The sequence below is a fragment of the Momordica charantia genome (genome assembly GCF_013281855.1).
Source record: "Momordica charantia cultivar OHB3-1 chromosome 2 unlocalized genomic scaffold, Mcharantia_2.0 BLBB01000002.1, whole genome shotgun sequence".
NCBI classification, from domain to species: Eukaryota; Viridiplantae; Streptophyta; class Magnoliopsida; order Cucurbitales; family Cucurbitaceae; genus Momordica; species Momordica charantia.
In genome coordinates, this window is record NW_028275160.1 from 6,496,881 (window position 1) to 6,517,445 (window position 20,565).

At 33.4% G+C, this 20,565-nt stretch overlaps 3 protein-coding genes across 5 annotated transcripts; 1 reads left to right on the plus strand and 2 right to left on the minus strand.

Moving 5' to 3' along the window:
• Positions 1 to 4,781: 4,781 nt before the first annotated feature.
• On the minus strand, positions 4,782 to 5,837 carry LOC111015385 (uncharacterized). The gene is made up of 2 exons (XM_022290397.2): positions 5,505 to 5,837; positions 4,782 to 5,173 (listed from the first exon to the last, which is right to left on the minus strand). The coding sequence occupies exons 1-2, from the start codon at positions 5,773 to 5,775 to the stop codon at positions 4,992 to 4,994; spliced, it is 453 nt and encodes a 150-aa protein (XP_022146089.1). The 5' UTR covers positions 5,776 to 5,837; the 3' UTR covers positions 4,782 to 4,991.
• Positions 5,838 to 7,160: 1,323 nt separating this feature from the next.
• LOC111015384 (Protein kinase superfamily protein) lies at positions 7,161 to 10,204 on the minus strand. The gene is made up of 5 exons (XM_022290395.2): positions 10,032 to 10,204; positions 9,146 to 9,423; positions 8,803 to 8,992; positions 8,259 to 8,650; positions 7,161 to 7,465 (listed from the first exon to the last, which is right to left on the minus strand). The coding sequence occupies exons 1-5, from the start codon at positions 10,111 to 10,113 to the stop codon at positions 7,259 to 7,261; spliced, it is 1,149 nt and encodes a 382-aa protein (XP_022146087.1). The 5' UTR covers positions 10,114 to 10,204; the 3' UTR covers positions 7,161 to 7,258.
• Positions 10,205 to 13,028: 2,824 nt separating this feature from the next.
• LOC111015485 (uncharacterized) lies at positions 13,029 to 18,795 on the plus strand. Of its 3 annotated transcripts, none has more exons than XM_088121080.1 (11): positions 13,029 to 13,393; positions 13,844 to 13,993; positions 14,091 to 14,340; positions 14,504 to 14,595; positions 14,722 to 14,889; positions 15,086 to 15,222; positions 15,370 to 15,621; positions 15,733 to 17,423; positions 17,517 to 17,616; positions 17,867 to 17,947; positions 18,526 to 18,795. In XM_088121080.1, exons 1-11 carry the CDS (start codon positions 13,192 to 13,194, stop codon positions 18,607 to 18,609), a joined length of 3,207 nt encoding a protein of 1,068 aa, XP_087977206.1. In that variant the 5' UTR covers positions 13,029 to 13,191; the 3' UTR covers positions 18,610 to 18,795. The 3 variants fall into 3 exon arrangements, with proteins under 3 accessions (XP_087977206.1, XP_087977207.1, XP_087977208.1); XM_088121081.1 differs by having other exon boundaries at positions 14,091 to 14,323; positions 14,511 to 14,595; XM_088121082.1 differs by having other exon boundaries at positions 13,257 to 13,398.
• Positions 18,796 to 20,565: the final 1,770 nt, after the last annotated feature.

Below are 20,565 nucleotides of genomic sequence, written 5' to 3' on the forward strand. Positions count from 1 at the left end.
CCAATCACGTTCTTTGTTGTTAGAACTCGATAACAAAAAATTGATAGAAGACAAAACTCACTCGTAAACAAAACACAACCAACTCATCAACAAAACTCGACCCACCCGTGTATAATTGTGTTAATTGAACTGAATATTACTAATCCATCAAGGTTGAATTTGAAAACTTATAAAAAATATTAGGGATGAAATGAATAGAAGAAATCCATGGAATAGTCGATATATTTAGGTTTTGATTGGTTTGTTTGTATGTTATGAAGGGACGATGGGATGGGAAATGGGGTTGGGGTGGCAGAAGAAGACAGAGATCAGAGATTTGTGGCTGAATTGAGACACATTGGGGAGTTGTTGGCTCTGCCGACCGCTTCATCTCGCTCGCCATTGGCTCTTGTTTCTCCTTTGTCCCGCTGCCGGCCCACTCACATTATATCCATATTCCTTTTTTGGTAGCAAATTATACCATTTTACGTGTGCAAAATATTTAGGTTATGAGAAGTGGGTAACCAAGATGGTTTCGGATCATAGTTTGAAATATCCATCGACATGTAGACATTTTCATGTTTTCATGAATTCGACATCGACACGAGAGATAAATCGACATGTTCATCATAGTATTAGAAAATCGACAAAATATGAAAATTACCAACAAAATATCACTAATATATAAATAATATTAAGATTATTTATTTATAACTAATTTAGAAATAGGAAAGGTTTATTTGGTCATTTAAATATTTTTTATAATTTTTATAATTTTTACAGAAATATCCATCGATATCGACATTTTATTGATATTTCCATGAAATTGAGATCTCGACATTTCTAACGACATCGATATTTATAACCTTGTTCCAAACTCTCTATATTTGACTACCGTTAAAAGAATTGATAGTTCATTATTTTTTTAGAAAAATTATATATGTCAAAACGAGTCTAACTCAACGTAATTGATATAAATCTCCAACCAATAAATTGTGAATTTTACTCTCACCTTACATATTGTACTAACAAAAATTATCATCAACTTAAGTAATTTTTTATGAACAATTAATCGATTTAAATACAAGTGTTAGCTTAAGATTGAATTTAGATTATCTGCTTTTATCTATAAGCACTTTCCAGAGAAACATTAATAAATTGTTTTTATAATACTCAAAGGTCACTTTTTGCTTTGATTAAACGGTGAGAAAAGCTGAAAAAGTATTTATTGGATTATAAGGTCTTTTTCCTTCCTTTCCAGCAAGGCATTCTAAACTTGTCCTTTTTTTTAATTTTTTTTTTTTTGGTACAACAAAAGAAGATGGCTTAATCAGTTTAGCTATGTTTAGGTTTCACAATATCATTTTTAGATTTTGTGAAAATAAGCATGAGCATGGAAATGACCATCACAGCTAATAAGAATTAATCAATCTAAAATACAAGTGTTAACTTAGTTGGATATATTGCAAGTAGAGTGAGTTTGAATTTACTTTTTTATATGCAAGGACTTTTAAGAGTAAGTATCAATATCATTTTTTATTTTACTTTGATTAAACATCAATAAAAAAAAGCTTGAAGAGTATTTTTATTGGGCGAGAAAATTGTTGATGGAAAAATTTGGTATACTTATATGGGTGCGTGGGAGATGATATATACAACGTCTTTGATTATATGTAGGGATCAAACTTACAACCTCTTAGTTTGAGACATATACCAATTGTTGTTGAGTTATGTTCGCTTTTACTGTTAAAAAATATATATGCACAAGTAAATACTATAACTTATCAATTTTAGCTTTTCCGCGTAATAAAATTAATATTTTAGTGGGGTTTTGTATTATTAGAGCATTTATAATGTCGTTTTTTTTATTACCAACTGACATTAGCCATTCGTATTGTTAGGATTTGTGGATAAAATTATTATTCGAGCCTACCGCTGAACTTGAATGATGAAGTAAATAATAAATGAATAGGAGACAATTGTAGTCACACAATAGGGAAAATATATATATATATATATATATATAATGTTTAAGATATAGTAGTTTTTCTCAAATTTATCCATCTCAAATTGTAAAATTGAAAAACTAGATATATAGAGTCAGCAAGTAAAAATTTCCGCTCCTTAGAAAAAGTTATGCCTCCGGCCATGAAGAACAGCATTAGAGCTCATCTTATAATTTTGATCACGTCCGAGGGGCATCCAAGAAAATGGTCCATGAAACAATCCTTGTCTTGAAGAAGATTTGGACCAGGAATAGATGGAAATTATTTATGGGTTACATTGGATTAGTAATATTTTACTTTCTAATTTATTAAGAATTCTAGACATTTTATAATCATTTATGTTTTTCGTATTTTATTTTTTTAGAGACATTCTCAAAATTGTATAGAAATTTGTGGAAAATTTTTTTACTATTTCTAGTTTCCATTTCTACTTGTTCCAAACACAAATAAAAATCGTATTTTTTTATCATTCTTGCATCTATGGATGTTGGAGGTCAGGCAATTCTATTTCTAAGAACGGGCCATAGATGTTTAAATATTATTTTGGTTCATGTATTTTTATTTTGGTCCATTTACTTCAAATAATTATTCATTTTAGTCCTTTTACTTTCAAGACGTTCATTTTGGTTCTTGTACATTTAAAAATAATCAATTTGGTCATTATCTACACCTTTTGAGCATGAATTTAATATCTAATGAAAACTTTTTGACAACAAATTTACCGCACGTGATATAGATACCAAAATAAGGATTGATTGATCAAAATATATAGTCACTTTTAAAAGTACAAAAACCAAAATGAACGTTTAAAAAAATACGTCGACTAAAATGAAAAATTTTAAAAGCAGATGATATATTTATCAAGATAGTATTTAAACCAAAACATGAATTATTTAAATAAATAGTAGTTTTAAATTATATTATCTCATTAAAAAAAAACAAATTATGACACAATACTAAGAAAATGTTTATCACAAAGTAACAAAATTTGAGAATAGGGGAAGAAGAAGACATCCTCGTCCCATCTCTATTAGAAACAGGATGTGGATCCCTGCCAAGGCATCCATCTTTGTAAAATAAATATCAAGAAAGAAAATATTTTTTCCCCAATTGTTAGAGAGAGAGAGAGAGAGGCACAATTCATGTTGGACAGAAAAATTCCTTCATAAATGAAACTTCATTGTCCAGCAATAAAGACTGATGAAATATAGTATAAAAACTTGACAACAATTATATTCTTTTTACAACATTTAGAATCAAATTCCCATGAAGAAATATATTGTTTAAATTTTTCTTCACAGGCAGTTGAACTCAAAAATAATAAAAGAAAAAAAATTCACAGGCAGGCAGGAGAAAATTAGCATAAAAGAAGTGAGAAGAAAATTGTTCTGACGACAAGGCAATCGTCGACAACAATTGACAAATGACGACTAAAGAAACTTCACATCAATTACCCAAAACAGAACACGCAATACAACAACATTAGATGCCGAAAAGTATAACAAGACCTCCAATCGTATGTATCACTTATTAACCACGTGAAATTCCGCTATTACCCTCCTCTCTGCAAATCAAACATAATTTCACAACCTATATCTTCCATGTAGTAATCACAATTATCATAACCCAATTACGCCTCATCTTCTTTCTGCCCTCTTCTCTTAAATTTCGTTTTTACAGAAATCCAATTTTATTTTCTTTAGTTTCGACGATATATGTAGAGAAACTTTTTTCAATTTATTTCCTACTATTTAAAAATTTTTAATTTAATTCATTACATTCCAACATTATTCAACTATGTCCTTTCCATTAGTTGACGACACTTATATGACATGTTAAAAATTAGACCACTTCAAATAAGATAAATCAAAATTCTCCCAAAAACTAGAAAACTTTCAAGCTTATTTAGTTCCTCTTCATTCTTATATTACCTCATATAAACTTATAATCAACCAAAATACTAAAATATACAAATTAAATTGAGCGGGAAAAACATGTTAAGGATAAATAAAACACTACTCAACCCAAAAACTTAAACTGATGGATTGAGTAGACTTAATTCATTTATGAATATCTCAACACTCCCACAAGGAAATTGTTGGAAATAACAATGCATGATTTCGAATACAGAACCTCTCACCCTGATACAAAGATAAATAAACTACACTTCAACTTAAAAGATTAAACTGATGGATTAAATAAATTTAATTCATTTGTAAGTATTTCAACAAAATATATCAACTAAAACATAAATTTAGTTTTTAATATTATTTATTTTTTCCTTGAAGGCTAGTGCTAGTGCAATGCCTAAAATGCCAAAGGTTGCTAAACATGAGCGAGTGTGATAGGGACAGATGCGGGAGTAGGAGGCGGAAGCCCCACATGTGGTAGGGCCCACAGACACGTGAATTTACCTCTTTTTTTACACATATTCATTTATCTTATCCGGTCACGGCTATGAGTGTGAGGATGGGATGGCCGAAATGGGCAGTCACATCACACGCTCAGCTGGCTAAAGTATTGCCCCTTTCCTTCATCTGCCCCCACATTATTTGGCCTGGAGTGGTCCCCACTCAACTGGCGTTGGCTAAAGCTCTCAAAACTCAAACAAAGGCCGATGGAATCACATGCCTCTTGTGCAATCAAAATTGACCATCGACCTTGGGGAGCTCGTACATGTTATTTGGGCTGGGCCGAAACTCGTGTGGCCCAATCCGTTCCAATGGGCCGGCCCATAAATTATGAGCCGTTATACAGTTACAGTTGTTTATTGACATATAAAAGGACATCATGGGGTACATAAGGAAAAAAAGCCGCAGTTAAAATGCAAAAAATCTAATGTGTGACTAAATCTGATGCTAATACATCATGGGGACAGTTGTATGCGTCTGTAATCTCAATTAACAAGTTCATTAACTACTCAATTTCACTGAAATGTTATTGGATTTCGGACAGGAGAAAACGAAGCTCAATCCCGACGACAAAAAAGCCATTTCTCAAACGATCTTATGGTATGCTCTGTAAATCTCGAGCGCCTCTGCCGGTTAGATTCAGAGGACTCGAAGCAATCTGCATTCCGGCAGCTCCTAAGACGGCAAGTTCGACGTGATCAATGTAATTCTTCGGCGGCTCCGGAAACTCGTATGGATAAACTCCGGTAATTTCTTCATCCTTGATCTCCAAATTCACTGTGTTTAATAAAAAAGAATACACGCAAACACGAATATTAGCGAATTGATTTCTGAATTCGCCGAACAGAGAGCAAGAAATCACGAATTGATGAAGTAACGAAAAAGAGAAGGGAAGAAGAGTAGAATTCAAGCAATGGTTCGACAAATTCTTGATAAAGACTATATCAATTACTGGAAAGTAAAAGAAACTATACCTAGCTCATTCATTTAGAGATCAGAGATGTACTAAATCACATTCGCAAGAAACAGAAACCAATTTCCAGGAGATAAAAGATTCGATTAACAATTCAGAAACGGATTCTTGAAATTCTTGGAGAAATTTAATTACCTGGATAAGAGAACCACCAGAGAATGAAGACGACGAGGAACAGAGCCAAGGGAATCAAATGAATCCACCTCTCCGCCAACCTGTAGGGCGAAACGTGATCCCGATTCCTAAAGCCGGAGCGAGGATCGGAAACCGGAAGAAGACCGCCGCCGTCTAAACCGTCCGTTGATCTTCTTGATGGAGAGCGTCTTCCCTGCGGCTCTTGTGTAGGGCCGATGATTATGCAATGATCGTCAGTTGCTCGGAACAAACTCAAAGATCTCTGCTGCATTTTCAACGATGGGAGTTAGGATTTGGGGCTAGAGAATGATGGAATTTGGACTGTGCCTCTGGTAATTGGCAACATTAATTTTTGCTCACGCTGCTTCTTATATTTATACTCTGTGTTCGTTAAGCTTTTCGGTGATTTTGGGCGGGAAAGTTCATAGTTCGTGCCGTGCACGTGAAAATTCGAGACTATAGAAGAAATTCTATTTATTTATTTGTTTTCAATATTACGTTATATAAATTTGTTTTTTCTCAACTTATGCAGTAGTGTAACCTACTTCTTTTCTCTTTCTTTTTTTTTCCAACCTAATGCAGCTTAAATTTATTAAATTTATTGCATAAAAAATACATCTCCACAAATTAGAGAGGTATATATATGTGTGTGTTTTTTTTTCTTTTTAATTTTTATAGTTTTAAATGATTGTCTCTTACTAGTACAAAAGAGAGAATTTGTTTATAATTTATTGATAAAAGGTGAGGAAAAATGATAAAGAGAATAAAAAAAATTAGAAAAAGTTTAACTTTATCATTTGTGTGTTATTAAACCACGGTTGAGTTGTTGTTCAGATCGGGCTATTAGTTTTTTTTCATAATTTGAGGCACTCATATTTCATCTTTTCTGGTGGCTCACTAATCAGGAAACTACCTCTTGATTTTTAATTGATGTAGGCCAAATTAGCTGAATTATTTTTATTTGTGTCTTGATATATGCGTAAATTTTCTTGATATCTTACAATAATCGAGTTGTTAATCTGCAATGACGGTCATCTAAAACTAGAGGGAAACAAGATAAAAAAATTTCATACAAAGCTTATTCAATTACATCTTTGCAAAAACGGCTACAAACAAAAAAACTGTAAAACCCCCATTTAAAATTAGAAGACAATAAGAAGCGGAACAAAATAATAGAAGAGAAAAAAACGATATAGTGTTAAACCACACCTCGACAACCATTTAAAACTAGAAAAATTAAAAGGAAAAAAATATATATCTACATCTAAATTGTAGAGATGTATCTTTTATACTGCAAACTTAAAGCTGTTGGCGGAATAAGAGAGAAGAAGAAAAAGGTGAGAAGGTGCAGATTTGACGAGATTGATTAGATTATAGATTTTAATAAAATAATTTAAAAAATAATACTCAACATTTGTCTTTATAGGATCACGTGAGAATAAGGACGAAGAAGCACAATGCTGTTAAGGAAAGAAGTTTTTTCCCGCACACGTTATCTTATTCACTATTTTTAGAAAAATACATGTTCGCAAATATTGATTCAATATACTCAACTAAGAATTTAAATTCTCACCCTCACGTCTGGTTAAACATATATAACAATAAAAATAAATTTGTAATTTCGAAAACAAAAATACCTATCCTCAACACCAATCCTTGAATTAAATTATTAAATAATCCATAGATATGACTAATTTAATATTTGAATATATACACTCATATTTTAAAATGAAGTGTTTGATATCTTACATAAACTAAACCCTTGAGGCATAATTCTGGGAAGAAAGGAAATCTAGAGCAGTGACCACTTCTGATATCATTGGCCTCATTGTAGGCTGCTCCTGGAGGCACATTGCAGCAATGGCAAGAGCTTGATATAGCCCTCTGACAGGGTACTGACTTTCGAGCCTCGGGTCCGCCATTAGCAAGAACCGTTTTCGATCTTGAAACAACGGTCTCGCCTGCAATACATTTAACACAAACAACTCTGACTCAGTAATTCAATCTATTGTAACAATGTTATGACTTTTTGAAATTATGATAGACACAAAACAAAAAAATTCAGAGATTTGACAACATTTTGAAGTTTAGGAATTTATCCGATACTGAACAAAAATTGAAAGTTTAGAGACATATTATTTACTTTTTATGAATCAATTAAACTTATAATTTATACCTTTAAATGTAACTCTTGAGGTGGTACAATTTTAATCTCCAAACTTTGAAAATTTGGTCTTATAGAATAATGGACTTAAAAAGAAAAGATCTAGATTTTCAATTTTGTGTTTAGTAAGTCTCCTAATTTTCAATTATGTGTCCAATAATCCTGGACCTATTTGACACTTTTAAAAAATTAATGGAGTTATTAAACATAAAATTAAAATTTTAAGATTCTATTAGACTAAAAAAAGCAAATTTATCTCTAATATGTCTATTAACTCTTATAAAATATTGAATAGACCGTGGATCGTCTATTAGTTATAAAATTGGAAGTTCAGGTACATATTAAACACTCTTAAAATTCATAGATATGTCTATTAATTATACAATTGGAAGTTTAAATACATATTGAACACTCTTAAAATTGAGAGATATTAAACACAAAATTAAAAGTTTAGAAACCTATTATATGCTTTTGGAAGTTCAGGGACACGAATTTAAAAGTTTAAAGAGTAAACTTGTAATTTAAAATTATAAACAATAGGCACAATACAAAAGCTGTATGGAATTATATGTTTTGGTTAATTAACTTACCCATGCTACCAAACTCATCTCCCTTGGTGGTCTTGTGTGGTCAATGGCTTTCCTTCCAGTGATGAGCTCCAAAAGAACAACTCCAAAGCTGTAGATATCAGATTTGAATGTCAATTGGCCTGTCATTGCATAATCTGGTGCACAATATCCATATGTTCCCATGACTCTAGTAGAAACATGGGTCTTATCTCCACTAGGACCCACTTTGGCTAGACCGAAATCCGAGAGCTTCGGCCAGTACCCGTCCCCAAGCAAAATGTTCGAGCATTTTAGATCCCGATATATAACCGCAGGTGTCATCTTGTCATGCAAGTACTCCAATCCCCTCGCTGCACCCGCTGCTATTTTCATTCTTGTATTCCAATCAAGCACTTTTCTGCCCGGTGGAGCATCTATACCCAAAAAAGAACATTCCATGAAAGTTTAGAGACATAAATGAGATTTAGATCAATATTTTTTCGAGAGTACTTCATTTTCATGTGTCTTTCGAAAAATGTACTCTCGAAAATATCCAAAAGAATGAAACTCGAACGGAATAACGTACCATGCAAATGTTTGTCCAATGATCCTAATGGCATGAACTCATAAACCAACAGCCTCTGATCCCCCTCTGCACAATACCCTATCAATTTCACAAGGTTTGAGTGATTGGCCAAACTTAATGTCAGCACTTCCACCATAAATTCCCTCACACCTTGAAGCCCATTGCGATCAAGTTGCTTGATAGCCACAGCCTATATCAAAATCAGGTTCAAGAACAATATCAAATTACGTTAGATACTTGTTAGACACATTAAAAGTTGAAGAATTCTCAAAATTAGTTTAACTAACTCATTAAAAACTTTGAACTAAAAAAAAACACAATTCTAAGACGGAGAAATTTTTACCTGGTTGTTGATTCTTCCCAAATGGCCTCTGTAAACTTTACCAAATCCGCCCTCGCCCAGAAAGCAATCTGATTTGAAATTTTTAGTTGCTACTACAAGTTCGTTGAATGTAAATGTTTCTATCCCTTCATTCGTTTTGGCTTTCTTGGAAACCTCGTTGTTATGCGAATCTAGATCTTCTATGTTTGTATCTGACGCCAGCTGGTCGTTTTCACACACCACCTCATTTTCTTCTTCCCCTGTTTTTACATTCAAATTTGCCTTCAGATCGCCTGTATCTGCAAGAAAACAAGAGAAAAAATTAAAAAAACACAGAAGATTAGCAAAACCCAAGTTATAAATTATCTAATGTTATGAACTATACATAAATTCAGCCTATATAAACAAAACTTCTAAAAATCAATTTGCTGAGACCCATCATTTTTCTCTTATCTACGGATTTTGGTTGCATTCACAACCCTACGTATCAAAAGATTCTTAATTTTTTTTTTTTTTGGGGAAAAGGTTATATTATCAAACCTTCAGAAAAGGCAAAATCCCAACATTTGCAGAAATTGAAAGATGAGAGAGGCAAAAAAAAAAAAAATTGCGAATATGGGAATATATTTTCTTTCCTAAGCAAGCAAAACAAAAGAAGAGCACTAAAGAGAAATGAATTTGTATTGCATTAACCAAAATCAAAGAAGCAAAAGCAAAACAAAACATAAATTTTGTCGTCCCATTGAACAATCTCTGGTCTGGACCCATGTGGGGAGACCACGTCAAAACGACGACGCGTCGAGCATCAAAATGGACGCGAGAAATTGAATAGAAATTTGGAAGAAACGAGGCACGATCTAAAAGCCATTCCTTTAATTTTCTGAATAATCAGAATTAAGAAGATCACCTGAAGATGGCGGTGGAATAATACATGGCAAATTGATCTCTGACCTTTTCCTCTGTTTTTTGCTGTGGCCAAAGCAACCCATTTTCCAGGCCGCTCTAATTTCCAAAAATGAAACCCAATGGAACAGAGAAGGAAGAGACGTCAACCTGGGCGTCAAATCAAATCCGAGAAGTTTATTTATTTATTTATTTATAGTGAATTTATAAATTTTTCATTTTTTTGGGTTCTTATTCGAGTAAGATTTTGGTGGGGCTGAGCCAATGATTCGGCGACGTGTGAAAACGGGAATATCTATGTGCAAAGTTGGTGGCGTACGTGGCCATCTGGCTGTGTGCCACGTCTGCGTGGGGATTCTCTTTATTTATTTGGTTTCCAAATGTAATGGAAGTACACGTCAGCGTTAGTGTGGGATTTTATGTGGTCTTACGTGGCATGGATGGTTTACAACAGATATTTGTCCTTTTCTGTAGGAAAACGCTCCTAGTGTGGTAACGCGTTAAACGTCCGAGACGCGGTTCCGCGCGTGCACCTCAGACGCAAGAATCCTTCTTAGCTGGTCGGCCATGGGCCCTGACCCAACTGATCTGCCCTGGGCCAACCAGCCCAAGAGCAGGCACCACGATCCGGCTGATCGGTCAAGGGGACATTTGAATTCCCACCGAAATATTATTTTTGAGACCAATTAAATAATGTCACATATTATTTTTAGGCATTTGAATTTGACTAATCAAATTATGTGATGACCATATGAAATAAGTTAATCTAATAAGATTGCACCACGACATATAAATTGGTCCAATCAAAATTCGTCATGTCTATTTGAATGACATAAACTGACCCAATTGGATTGTGTCATGTGACAATGTACTTATAAATAGAGGGTTCATTCACATCTAATTCATCCTGGATCAAAATACTTCATCCTCCATAGCATCAAAATCTTCTCTACAAAGAGGATTAAAGCTCTTCGTTCTCTGGAGATCAAGAAAAAGTCAAAGAAGATCAAGATCATCATTAAGTCTGAGGTCGATCAAGATCATCATCAGCTAATAGCATACTAACGTGTAAATTTTATATTTTTGCAGGTTTTTCATTCTATAAAATGGTGTAAATTTACTTTCAAAACAAAAAAAAAAGAGGGGTGTAAATTTGATAATTAAGCTAAGTCAAATTTACCCATCAATAATATCTAAGGACAACTAATTTTAAAATTTATTAAAATATTAGATTAAATTTAGACATTTGAAAGTTGATTGACTTATAATTAAGACTACAATTATATTTTTTTATATTTCTATTTTTCTTTTAATATTCAATTGTATTACTATAATTACAATCTTAGGACCGGTTAATGAGTTCAATTTTAACCAGGCGATGAAATTAATACCTTAATGAGATGATTTCTATTTAAAACAAATATTTGGTTTGATTGTTTTTGTGATGGGACAAGACTTTTTTTTTCCTCTCCTTTGGTAGATACAAGTTTTTTCTCATCACGTTTAATGGTTTCTTAGCTTGTTTGAATTTGTTATCTTGTTGCCAAAGTTTGGGTTCTTCTTCTTCTTTTTTTTTTCCTCTTTTTTTTGGGGTCCTACGTGATCTTGTAGTTAAATTTTTATGTTTTCATGGTTGGGTTTATACTTTTTTTTTTCCTTTCTTTCTCTCCTTTTCTTTTGTATAATTTGATGTGGAGATTTTTTTTAATAATAATTTTGTATGATTGGTGGGTTTGTATGCAATTTTCTATTTTTATTTTGAAGAATTTGACCAATTATTCAAATTTTAGCATATCTATTGATGCTACGAGCAGTTTAATTCAACTTCATGGTTGGCATTACCACCCTCCACATCCCTATATGATATTTTTCATTTGGGCATAAGTTATAATTCCTTAGCCAATACATTTGATTTTGATGACATTCTCAACCATCTTCACCTCGATCAATGGGACCTAGACCTGTTGACATGGGTTAATTCCACATCAATTTCATAATACAGCTTCAGTCGCACACGAGGTGCAACTCCTCTCTATCATAGGATATCGAGACTTGCCACTTTTGTTAGACCCCTGAAGATTCTCTCCACATGATTAAGTTAGTGACAAGGCTCTGATACCAATTTATAGGGACAATGGACCACCCTCCATGTCTCCAATGATATGATATTATTCAATAGGAACGTAGTTTATATTTTTTATGTCTCCCTCACATATATATCAAAATCTTCCCCTTCTCTAATCCATGTAAGACTTTGATTGTACTCTCAACAATAATAATTATGTTAGAATTCAATTAATTATGTTAGAATTCAATTACTTCATACCATACTAAACACTCACCTCTTCTGTAGTCTTAATTGAAAATAATACAAACTACTAACTTTTAAGTATAACTTAACCAATCAAACATAAATAACATCTTTTTAAAGATTTCCGATTCAAATATATACCAACTTATTGAAATTATAATTCTAAAAAATTAAAGATGTTTTAAAACTCCATTTTCCAAGTTATCGCTCTTGAGAACTGCACGATGGGTTTTTTTTTCTTCTTTTTTTCTTTTTACATTTATATATAGCTAAAATATGAAGGTAAAATTTAAAAATATTCCCTTTTTTTCTCTAAAAATTATATATGGAAAATACTTGGCAATTTTTATTAAAAATTTGACAACTCATTAATTTTTATAAAAAATATATTTTCTTAATTTCTCTTTCTTAATTGTCAAATATTTTGAAAGTGAGGAAGATGAAATGACTTCTTATCGTTGGGAGCCAAGTATTTTCCAAAAAAATATCTATCAATTTATACTTAAAAGAACCGAAATTATCGATTCAAAATTTCATTTTCAGTGATGTTCTGAAGATTTTTTGTATACTAGACCGGCAAGATGTGGGCCGATGGGCTTCTTTATTGCGGCCCACATGATCCAGATTCAAAATGTTCAAATGGGGGCCCGCTTAGAATCCGATTACGTGGTCTATTTTCTAACCGATCAGGCACTTCCCGCCCGCATATCCTTTCAAATCCAAATTCCCAAATCGATGAACCAAGGGAGCGAATCGAAGATCCAAATTCCAAACCCAGCCGTAAGCAACTTCCTTCCGTGATCTCACTCACCGTCATTTCTAGTTTCTTTTCGTCATACTGATCGCTAGCATTATGGAGTCCGAAATCTCTCTCCTCGAAGTCGCCGGAGAAGACGATTTTCTACTGCAACAGATTCCGGAAGACGATCTTTTGAACCTCGACAAGGATACCGACCGAATTACAGCGGGAAACAGCGGCTTCTTCTTGTGCTCGCCTCTCTTAACTGACAGATCCAATGGCACAGTTGCCGGTTCATCTACTGCTTCTTCCACAGGTCAGGTTGATTACATATATATACATTTTCTTGTTTTTATCATTCGGTTTAAGGTGCTACATTTTCATATGAGTTTCAGATATCGTTTGTAAGTGTATTCATGTAGGTATTTCTTGTAGTCTAATTTGAGTCACGAATCGGTATTTTTAAAAGTTAGCTCCCAAGTTCATTGGTTATGTAAATTTAGATTGATGTTGGAGGCTGTAATTTACCGGATAAGTTGCATTTGTGAACCTAAGCTCTCTCTGATTAAATAAATATGCATTTTAGGCGGTTGCGATCTCTCTTTACAAGAGTCTAGTTAATTACGTCTTTAATATTATCAATCGTTTGAAATTAGGGCGATTTAAATTATAAACATGTCCTACTATTGTTCAGTAGCTTATTCTTATCGTTCGTGGATATGTTAAGATCGTGTTGATAAAATCACCGGTCCTTTATCCTGTACAGATTGTACCGATAAAGAAAATATTAATGTGAACAATTTAGAAGTGCCAAAGCTTAGTATCATGTCGCAACAAATGAAGAAGAAGAAGAAGGCAGGAGGATATAATTTGCGGAAAAGCTTAGCATGGAATAAAGCTTTCTTCACCGAAGAAGGTTTCTACCTGTGGTTGCTAGATTTATTTATTCTTCAATTTTTATCTGCAATTCAAGCTGTAAAATATTGTTTATATCATATACACTCTTTCGTCAGGTGTCTTGGATTCCATGGAGCTATCAATGATCACTGGTAGTACCAGTACATCTTGCGGTGAAGCATTGGCAGCAATCGACGAAGAAATACCGGCGATGCCTGGTGGTGGCTGTTATAATGATTTGTCGTCGCAAGATAAATTATTCACGGATGCGTCAATTAGTACTCCTAGCGCCGACAGAAAGAATGGCCGTTGTTTGTTGCCAAAGCGTGGTTCAACAACTAAAGATAACGTAATCCAGCTTCTGCAGTCAGTATACGTCCATGTTTAGTTGAATATCGTTATATTTGTGGTTCTATTACTACGGATGATATGCTTCCACAGCTTTGGATTTAGAAATATCCAAAGATTTCTAAATATCTTTGTTTTTAGGCCGACTTATTACGAACTTGTCTTTTGGTGTTTAAACAAGATTTCAGGTGAAGTCGAAGGAGCTATCAACCAAAAATTCCAATCGGAGTGTTTCAAAACGTGGAAGCTGTCCGCGACCTGTGGCCTCATCCTCATATCCTTTTAGTAGTTTCTTAAGCTTTGTTTGAGTTTTTCAGCGTTATCAATGTGCTCTAGCTGGTCTATCCTGAACTTACTTGTAGTTGTAGATTAACTTAGACTTCCTTAACGCTTTTTGTACTACCAAAAGGCCTACAACCTCGAAAGGAACAAAAACAGTGAACAAAGAAGAGAGAATTTCGAGAGTTCTAGTTCCAAAACGTGATCCTGCTGTTACTTCTTGGACTCCAAGGAATGCTACTACACATGCAAGTAACGCAAAGAATAATCAGGTTGCTCAAAGAGGAGGTAATCATAGTATAATCGCACAATAATTCTGTTTTCTTTTTGTCATGTTAGAAAATACTTGTCTTGCTAACTTTAGGCCATCTAAATCGATTTTGTTACATTCAAATTTTGATCTATTTCGATGACTATTACTTCCATTTATAAATTATATTTGCTTTGTATCTGTATATCTGATGTGTTGAACTTTTCAATACAGTTGGAGTTGTAAACAATCCAAAAAGGACTACGTTAAAGGGCTCGGCCATCAATACTAAAAGTGCATTACATAAGGACGTCAATGCAAACAAATCGTTGAAGGCTAAAACCTCAATTCAACAACCGAGAAGAAAATTGGTGAGTGCTAAAAAGTTTTGAAGTGGGGGTCTTTGTATCTATGTATTAAATTGAGTGATGGGAAAATGGTTAGACAGTTCTAACAGACTCAGGAATGCCTACTAATTGGAGAAGTCACACACCGAATTGTTCATTTCTTATTTTCAGGCCAGCCCAGTAATAAAAATGAGTTCTTCTCATTTACAAAACGAGTCCACTGATTCAAATGAGGAGTTAAAGGCGGCCTCAAAGTCATTAATTTCGAAATTTATTCCTTTCAACGATGATGGCACCAGAAAAGTCTCTGCTTCCATTACTCAAAATGCTCCCCCTACTGGTGGCAGCATGCTTAGTCAAACCCAAATGCCAAAGCCATCAGGTTTGCGAATGCCATCACCATCAATGGGATTCTTTGGCCAGGTAAAGTCACCAGGTTTCATTCAAGTGTTGTATTTTAGATAAATGTGTTTTTTTCCTTCAATTTTTGTATTTCTTATTATTCTCTGTTTATTTGTAAATTTTCTATCCCAGAAAAAAGTTTCTTCGTTTCAAAACCTGGCACCAGCTACTTCTGAAACGCACGACCTTTCCAAATCTTACATTCCCAATGTGAGAACAGCTGGTCCTTCAAACTATACTTGTCAGTTGGCAGCACTAGCACCTACAAACTTTGTGAAGGCAAGCAACGGTGAGGCTTCTGGAGAAACCAACGTAGTCTCATGCTTTAGTTCGGGTATTTCAGTACAACCTGTTTCCCATTATAGAGCGAAGTCCATCTCCGAAGCAGCTAACATTCATTTAGGGAAAGTGAATGTTGTCGGCGCTTCTACGATGAACAACGATTTGAGCGCCCATGGGCTGGAGAAACCCGATCTTTTGTCCCTTTCTAATCCCGTGTTACAAAATTTTGGAGATGTTTCTAGGATACATGATGAGATTAAAGTTCAATTAGCAGAATGCAAACCTCGTCATCTGTCATTTAACAACTTTGGTGAATCTACCAAATCACATCTTGGTGAAAAGAACGGCTTGGGTTCACAAGGTTTACCAAGGGCTCTGTCAAATGGTTCACAAGACTTCAACGAACCATCTTCGGAGCAAGTTGAGTTTCCAAACTCTCCTAAATGTATACTTGAACGAATTTCTTCTGATTCTCAGAGGTCAGGGATCGGGAGTTGTAATTCACTTAAGAGAAGTAGATCTTCGATAGATTTGGAACATGGTGGTAGCTTTGAGGAAAATATTGGTAATGGATCCTGTGCATTTGAGAAGGACGTGAATGAAGGACAAGATGAAACCTTGGGAACTCGTAGAATGAGAATATTACGGACAAAAGAAGTAGAATCATCTGGCATTGATCACTGTATATCAAATGAATGCAAAAACACTATACAAAGTACTTCCGCTTGGTCTAATTCAGACTCTATGCACATTGATGATGAAAAGCCAACGATTCCAATGTCGAATAGCAAATCATTGCAAAGGGAAGGTTCTTCGCTAACCTCCCATCATGATTTTAATTCTCATGAGAATGAGATTTTGGCAGGAGTAAGCAATGGAGTCGGTGAAAATAATTTGAAAAGTGAGATTGATCTTTGTTTAATTCAGCATTCAACAGCAGATGCTTGCTTAGACATTGGTCCCGTCGTCAGAAATTGCAATGATCATACAGATGAGATGGCAGACATCAGCTCTAATATTGAGCAGAATAACACAGACTTGGAAATGAAAAGGAATCTGGATGATTATGGTGATGTAGCAATTGCCAGGAACACTGACGCGGCTGAAACATTACCATTAAATCCAGACTTGTGTACAAGTGATACAGAAAACCAACTGTATGAAGCCCAAATACAGATTGGATCAGAGCAAGTACCAAACGAAGATCCACAAAATTCCCATGTTCAATCATCAGTTAATGATTTTAATCAACTGCCTGGACTTCAAAATCGTTGCACTGACCTAGTAGATGTTTCCCAGAACAACCATCAAGGGAAGTGCTCGAATGATGACCTGCACACAAGCAATTCTGAAGAGTACAAAGATGAAATTATCACTAATGGTGTCATTGATTACACTAATCAGGTGGCATCACACAACAATTTAGAGTTTCAGGAGATATCAGCGTCAGCAAGAAGTTCCAAGCATTCAACTGCTAACTCATCCGAGCATACTGAAACGTGTAGTACATGCGACGACAATGCGCAATCAATGCAGCAGCTGTAAGTACCTTGGTTTTGTGGATGAACTTTTTGCTTCCATGCCTTTTCTCTCTTCTAAAGATGCTTGAATGAAACTCTCCATTTTATTGGCAGAACAAAGTCTGAGGATGTCAGGAAGCAAGGAGGTAGAACTGAAACAAATGCTGTTCCTTTTTCTGAAGAATGGTTGGCTGCAATTGAAGCTGCTGGAGAGGTGATATTACCTTAAATTTCTATTACTCTCTTTTCAACCTCCTAGGTTTGAAAGTAATATTTTCATTGTGCCATATCTACATATTGTGCCTCTTTGTAGTAACTAATTATTCTATGGTTCGCCGAAGTAATAATGTCAATGTCTGGTTTCTAGTATTTTGGGAGACGCCAACAACATGAGCATCACTAAATTTTGAATAATTTGTCTATGTAGTTGGAATAATTTGTTAGTTTGCGTGGTGATAATGCAGGATATTCTGACCATGAAAACCGGCGCTGTAAAAAACTCACCTCCCGACAAGTCTCAACCAGAACCAGGTCCATGGTCCCCGGTATTCTCTCTCAACCGTTACACTCCACTTCACAAACAATAAATTATTTCGGTTTTCAATATGGGCTGGATAGTAAGATTTACTGATTTTTTTTTTTTAGTATATCATTGGGGGTGTTGAGGTTTGAACTCATGATTTTTTGGTCAGAGATAGATTGTCTTAACCGCGTGAGCTACACTCGGTTTAGCAAGATTTACTGAATTTATTTTAACTATTTTCGAGTAATTTTTAGGAACAAATATGAATTTCAAATAATTTCAATTTTTATTACTTATTTTTCAAGTCCGACCTCTTTTTATCTCTATGTTTTTGAATGGATTAAACTCTAATTTACTTTTAACTTTCATAAATATCTATTAGTTTTGTTCCTAACTTTAAATTTTTGTGCTGCATTCATTTAGTATATACTTTAGTAACAAGTTCAATAGAGGGACTGAAATGAAATTAACTTAAAAATTCAACGACCAAAACATATATATATATATATAGTTTTTAGTAACAAGTTTCATAATATATGTTTGTCAAATTTATGGATGTTGAATACTCTTTGGGTTATATTATTTTGTGTTAATTGACAGGTGAAACGGAAAAATAATCAAGGGATCGGACCATTTGACTGTACAAAATGCACTATCACGAGCCAAGTGGATGAATCCTGTTAACCAGATAACTTCCTTTCATTCTTTGCCGCTAACAGTCTGAGTTCTTGTTCTTTCATCACAATACCGTAGTATACGAAGCCGAGTTGTGCAGGTTAGATGGGCAAAAATGCTCTGGTCCTTCCTTCATCTTGAACTGTCTATTCTATTAATGCCATTAAACGAGGAAATTCCTTGCTTAGAGTTCAATCAAGTTAGTTATAACGACTCATAAGTTTTAGCTACAAAAAATTTCTCATTTAGCATTAAAATTCTTCTAGCAATTCCAGCTACCAACTTCACAAATCTGAAAGTATAAACATTCTGTTTTCAGTTTTTTTTTTTTTTTAATTTTTTTAAGTTTTTAAAATTTGCTTTGATTTTAAAAATGTTTATAAAAATTATATAACAAAGAAACAAAGTTTAATTTTTAAATATACAACTAAAAATGAACTTGTTGTGGTTGTAATATTCTTTTTTTTTTTAATAAAAACTCTTGAATTAATCCTTATCAAGATTTTAAATATCGATATTGATAAAAATGTCAAGGTCTCAATTTCATAAAAATATTGATGACGGATAGTTTTTTACAAGACAAGTAAAAAGTTCTCAATCAACATTTAAATTAACAAATGAGCATTAACAATTACAAATTATTAATATTAATATTATATCTAGTGATATTTTTTATTTTTTTTTGTTTTTTTTTCCTTTTACCATACTATAAAAATATTGATTTATCCCACATGTCGATGTCAAGGCTATAGGCACATGAAAATATTGACATGTCGATGAAAATTTAATTCATTACCTTGCAACCTAAATAGTAAGTAGGGGTGTAAGTTGTCCAATTTGATTTGAGTAAGTTTTGAGACCAAAATTACTGCTGAGTTAACACATTGGTCAAAGAAAAATAGAATAATGCTGAAATAAAAATTGAACCGATTTAAAACGAAAAAACTTAAAGAAATGATTTTTGCTTGCCGAAGAGAAGCCGAATCTTCTTTTTGGGGCAATAAGAAAGGGGCTTCTTTTTTCGAGTACAATAAAAAAAAGGGGGCTTAAATCTAAATTGAATCAATCATTAATTTTATTATTTATTAATTTTTTTGGCAGTTTTATAGTTCTATCTTTTTCATATTACGTGTAGTTTAATTAATTTCATCATTTGTTCTTTTCAAGTTTTGACTTGCATCCCTAAATCTAAGTATCCTGCACAAAAGGTATGTGCATCAAACATAGTTATAGGTTATTGGCCATCGTTCAAGTTTCAATATTAATTTTCTCACTTTTTAGCAGGTAGATAGGTCCTATGGCTTACTAATAATTTGATGCTTCGGCTCCATTTAAGAAAAAATAAGTATAATTCTTTTATCATATTAGGTGTTGGATAAAAATTAAAAATTAAACTTATAAACACTACTTTTATCAATATGTTTCATTATTTTGTTATCCGATTTTTAGAAACGTTTTCAAAATTTAAGCCAAATTTTGAAAATTAAAAAAAAAAATTGGTTTCTGGTATTATACTAGGAATTTCAAATGTTTTTGAAATGTTAAAAACATATAAAAGAAGTGGTGAGAAATAAGTGTTTTTTTTTTTGGGAAATTAATTGTTAAGAAAAATCTTGCGCTAGTTTGGCAACCCCTTCCATAAGATATAGGTAAATCGATCTAACTATTATTATGTGCAAAAATTCAATGTTTTTTCATAATCATTACCCATTATTTTATGTTTAAATAGATGTTAAATTATTCGATATAGGGAAAAAGTTATCAAATAAATCTAATTACGAGTTAAAAGAAAACTATGAATGAAATGCCCACTAGTGATGATTCAACTAAATAAATCTAAGCAAACTCACTAGTAACAATTTAATTAAACAAAATCTAACTAAATCACCAGTTCAATTAAAGAAATCTAACTAAACTCATTAGTAATAATTCAATTAAAATATTTCAATTGATTCAAAGTTTTTA

What these genes read in the sequence shown, in the direction of transcription:
- LOC111015385 (XM_022290397.2), bottom strand. Translation starts at nt 5,775, where the DNA reads ATGCAGCAGAGATCTTTGAGTTTGTTCCGAGCAACTGACGATCATTGC. An exon ending in CTGGTGGTTCTCTTATCCAG is followed by an intron (nt 5,174 to 5,504) that starts GTAATTAAATTT and finishes TATTAAACACAG; the next exon opens with TGAATTTGGAGATCAAGGAT.
- LOC111015384 (XM_022290395.2), bottom strand. Translation starts at nt 10,113, where the DNA reads ATGGGTTGCTTTGGCCACAGCAAAAAACAGAGGAAAAGGTCAGAGATC. An exon ending in ATTGGACAAACATTTGCATG is followed by an intron (nt 8,651 to 8,802) that starts GTACGTTATTCC and finishes TTTTGGGTATAG; the next exon opens with ATGCTCCACCGGGCAGAAAA. An exon ending in AGATGAGTTTGGTAGCATGG is followed by an intron (nt 7,466 to 8,258) that starts GTAAGTTAATTA and finishes AATGTATTGCAG; the next exon opens with GCGAGACCGTTGTTTCAAGA.
- LOC111015485 (XM_088121080.1), top strand. Translation starts at nt 13,192, where the DNA reads ATGGAGTCCGAAATCTCTCTCCTCGAAGTCGCCGGAGAAGACGATTTT. An exon ending in AACGTAATCCAGCTTCTGCA is followed by an intron (nt 14,341 to 14,503) that starts GTCAGTATACGT and finishes TGTTTAAACAAG; the next exon opens with ATTTCAGGTGAAGTCGAAGG. An exon ending in TCAGGTTGCTCAAAGAGGAG is followed by an intron (nt 14,890 to 15,085) that starts GTAATCATAGTA and finishes TTTTCAATACAG; the next exon opens with TTGGAGTTGTAAACAATCCA.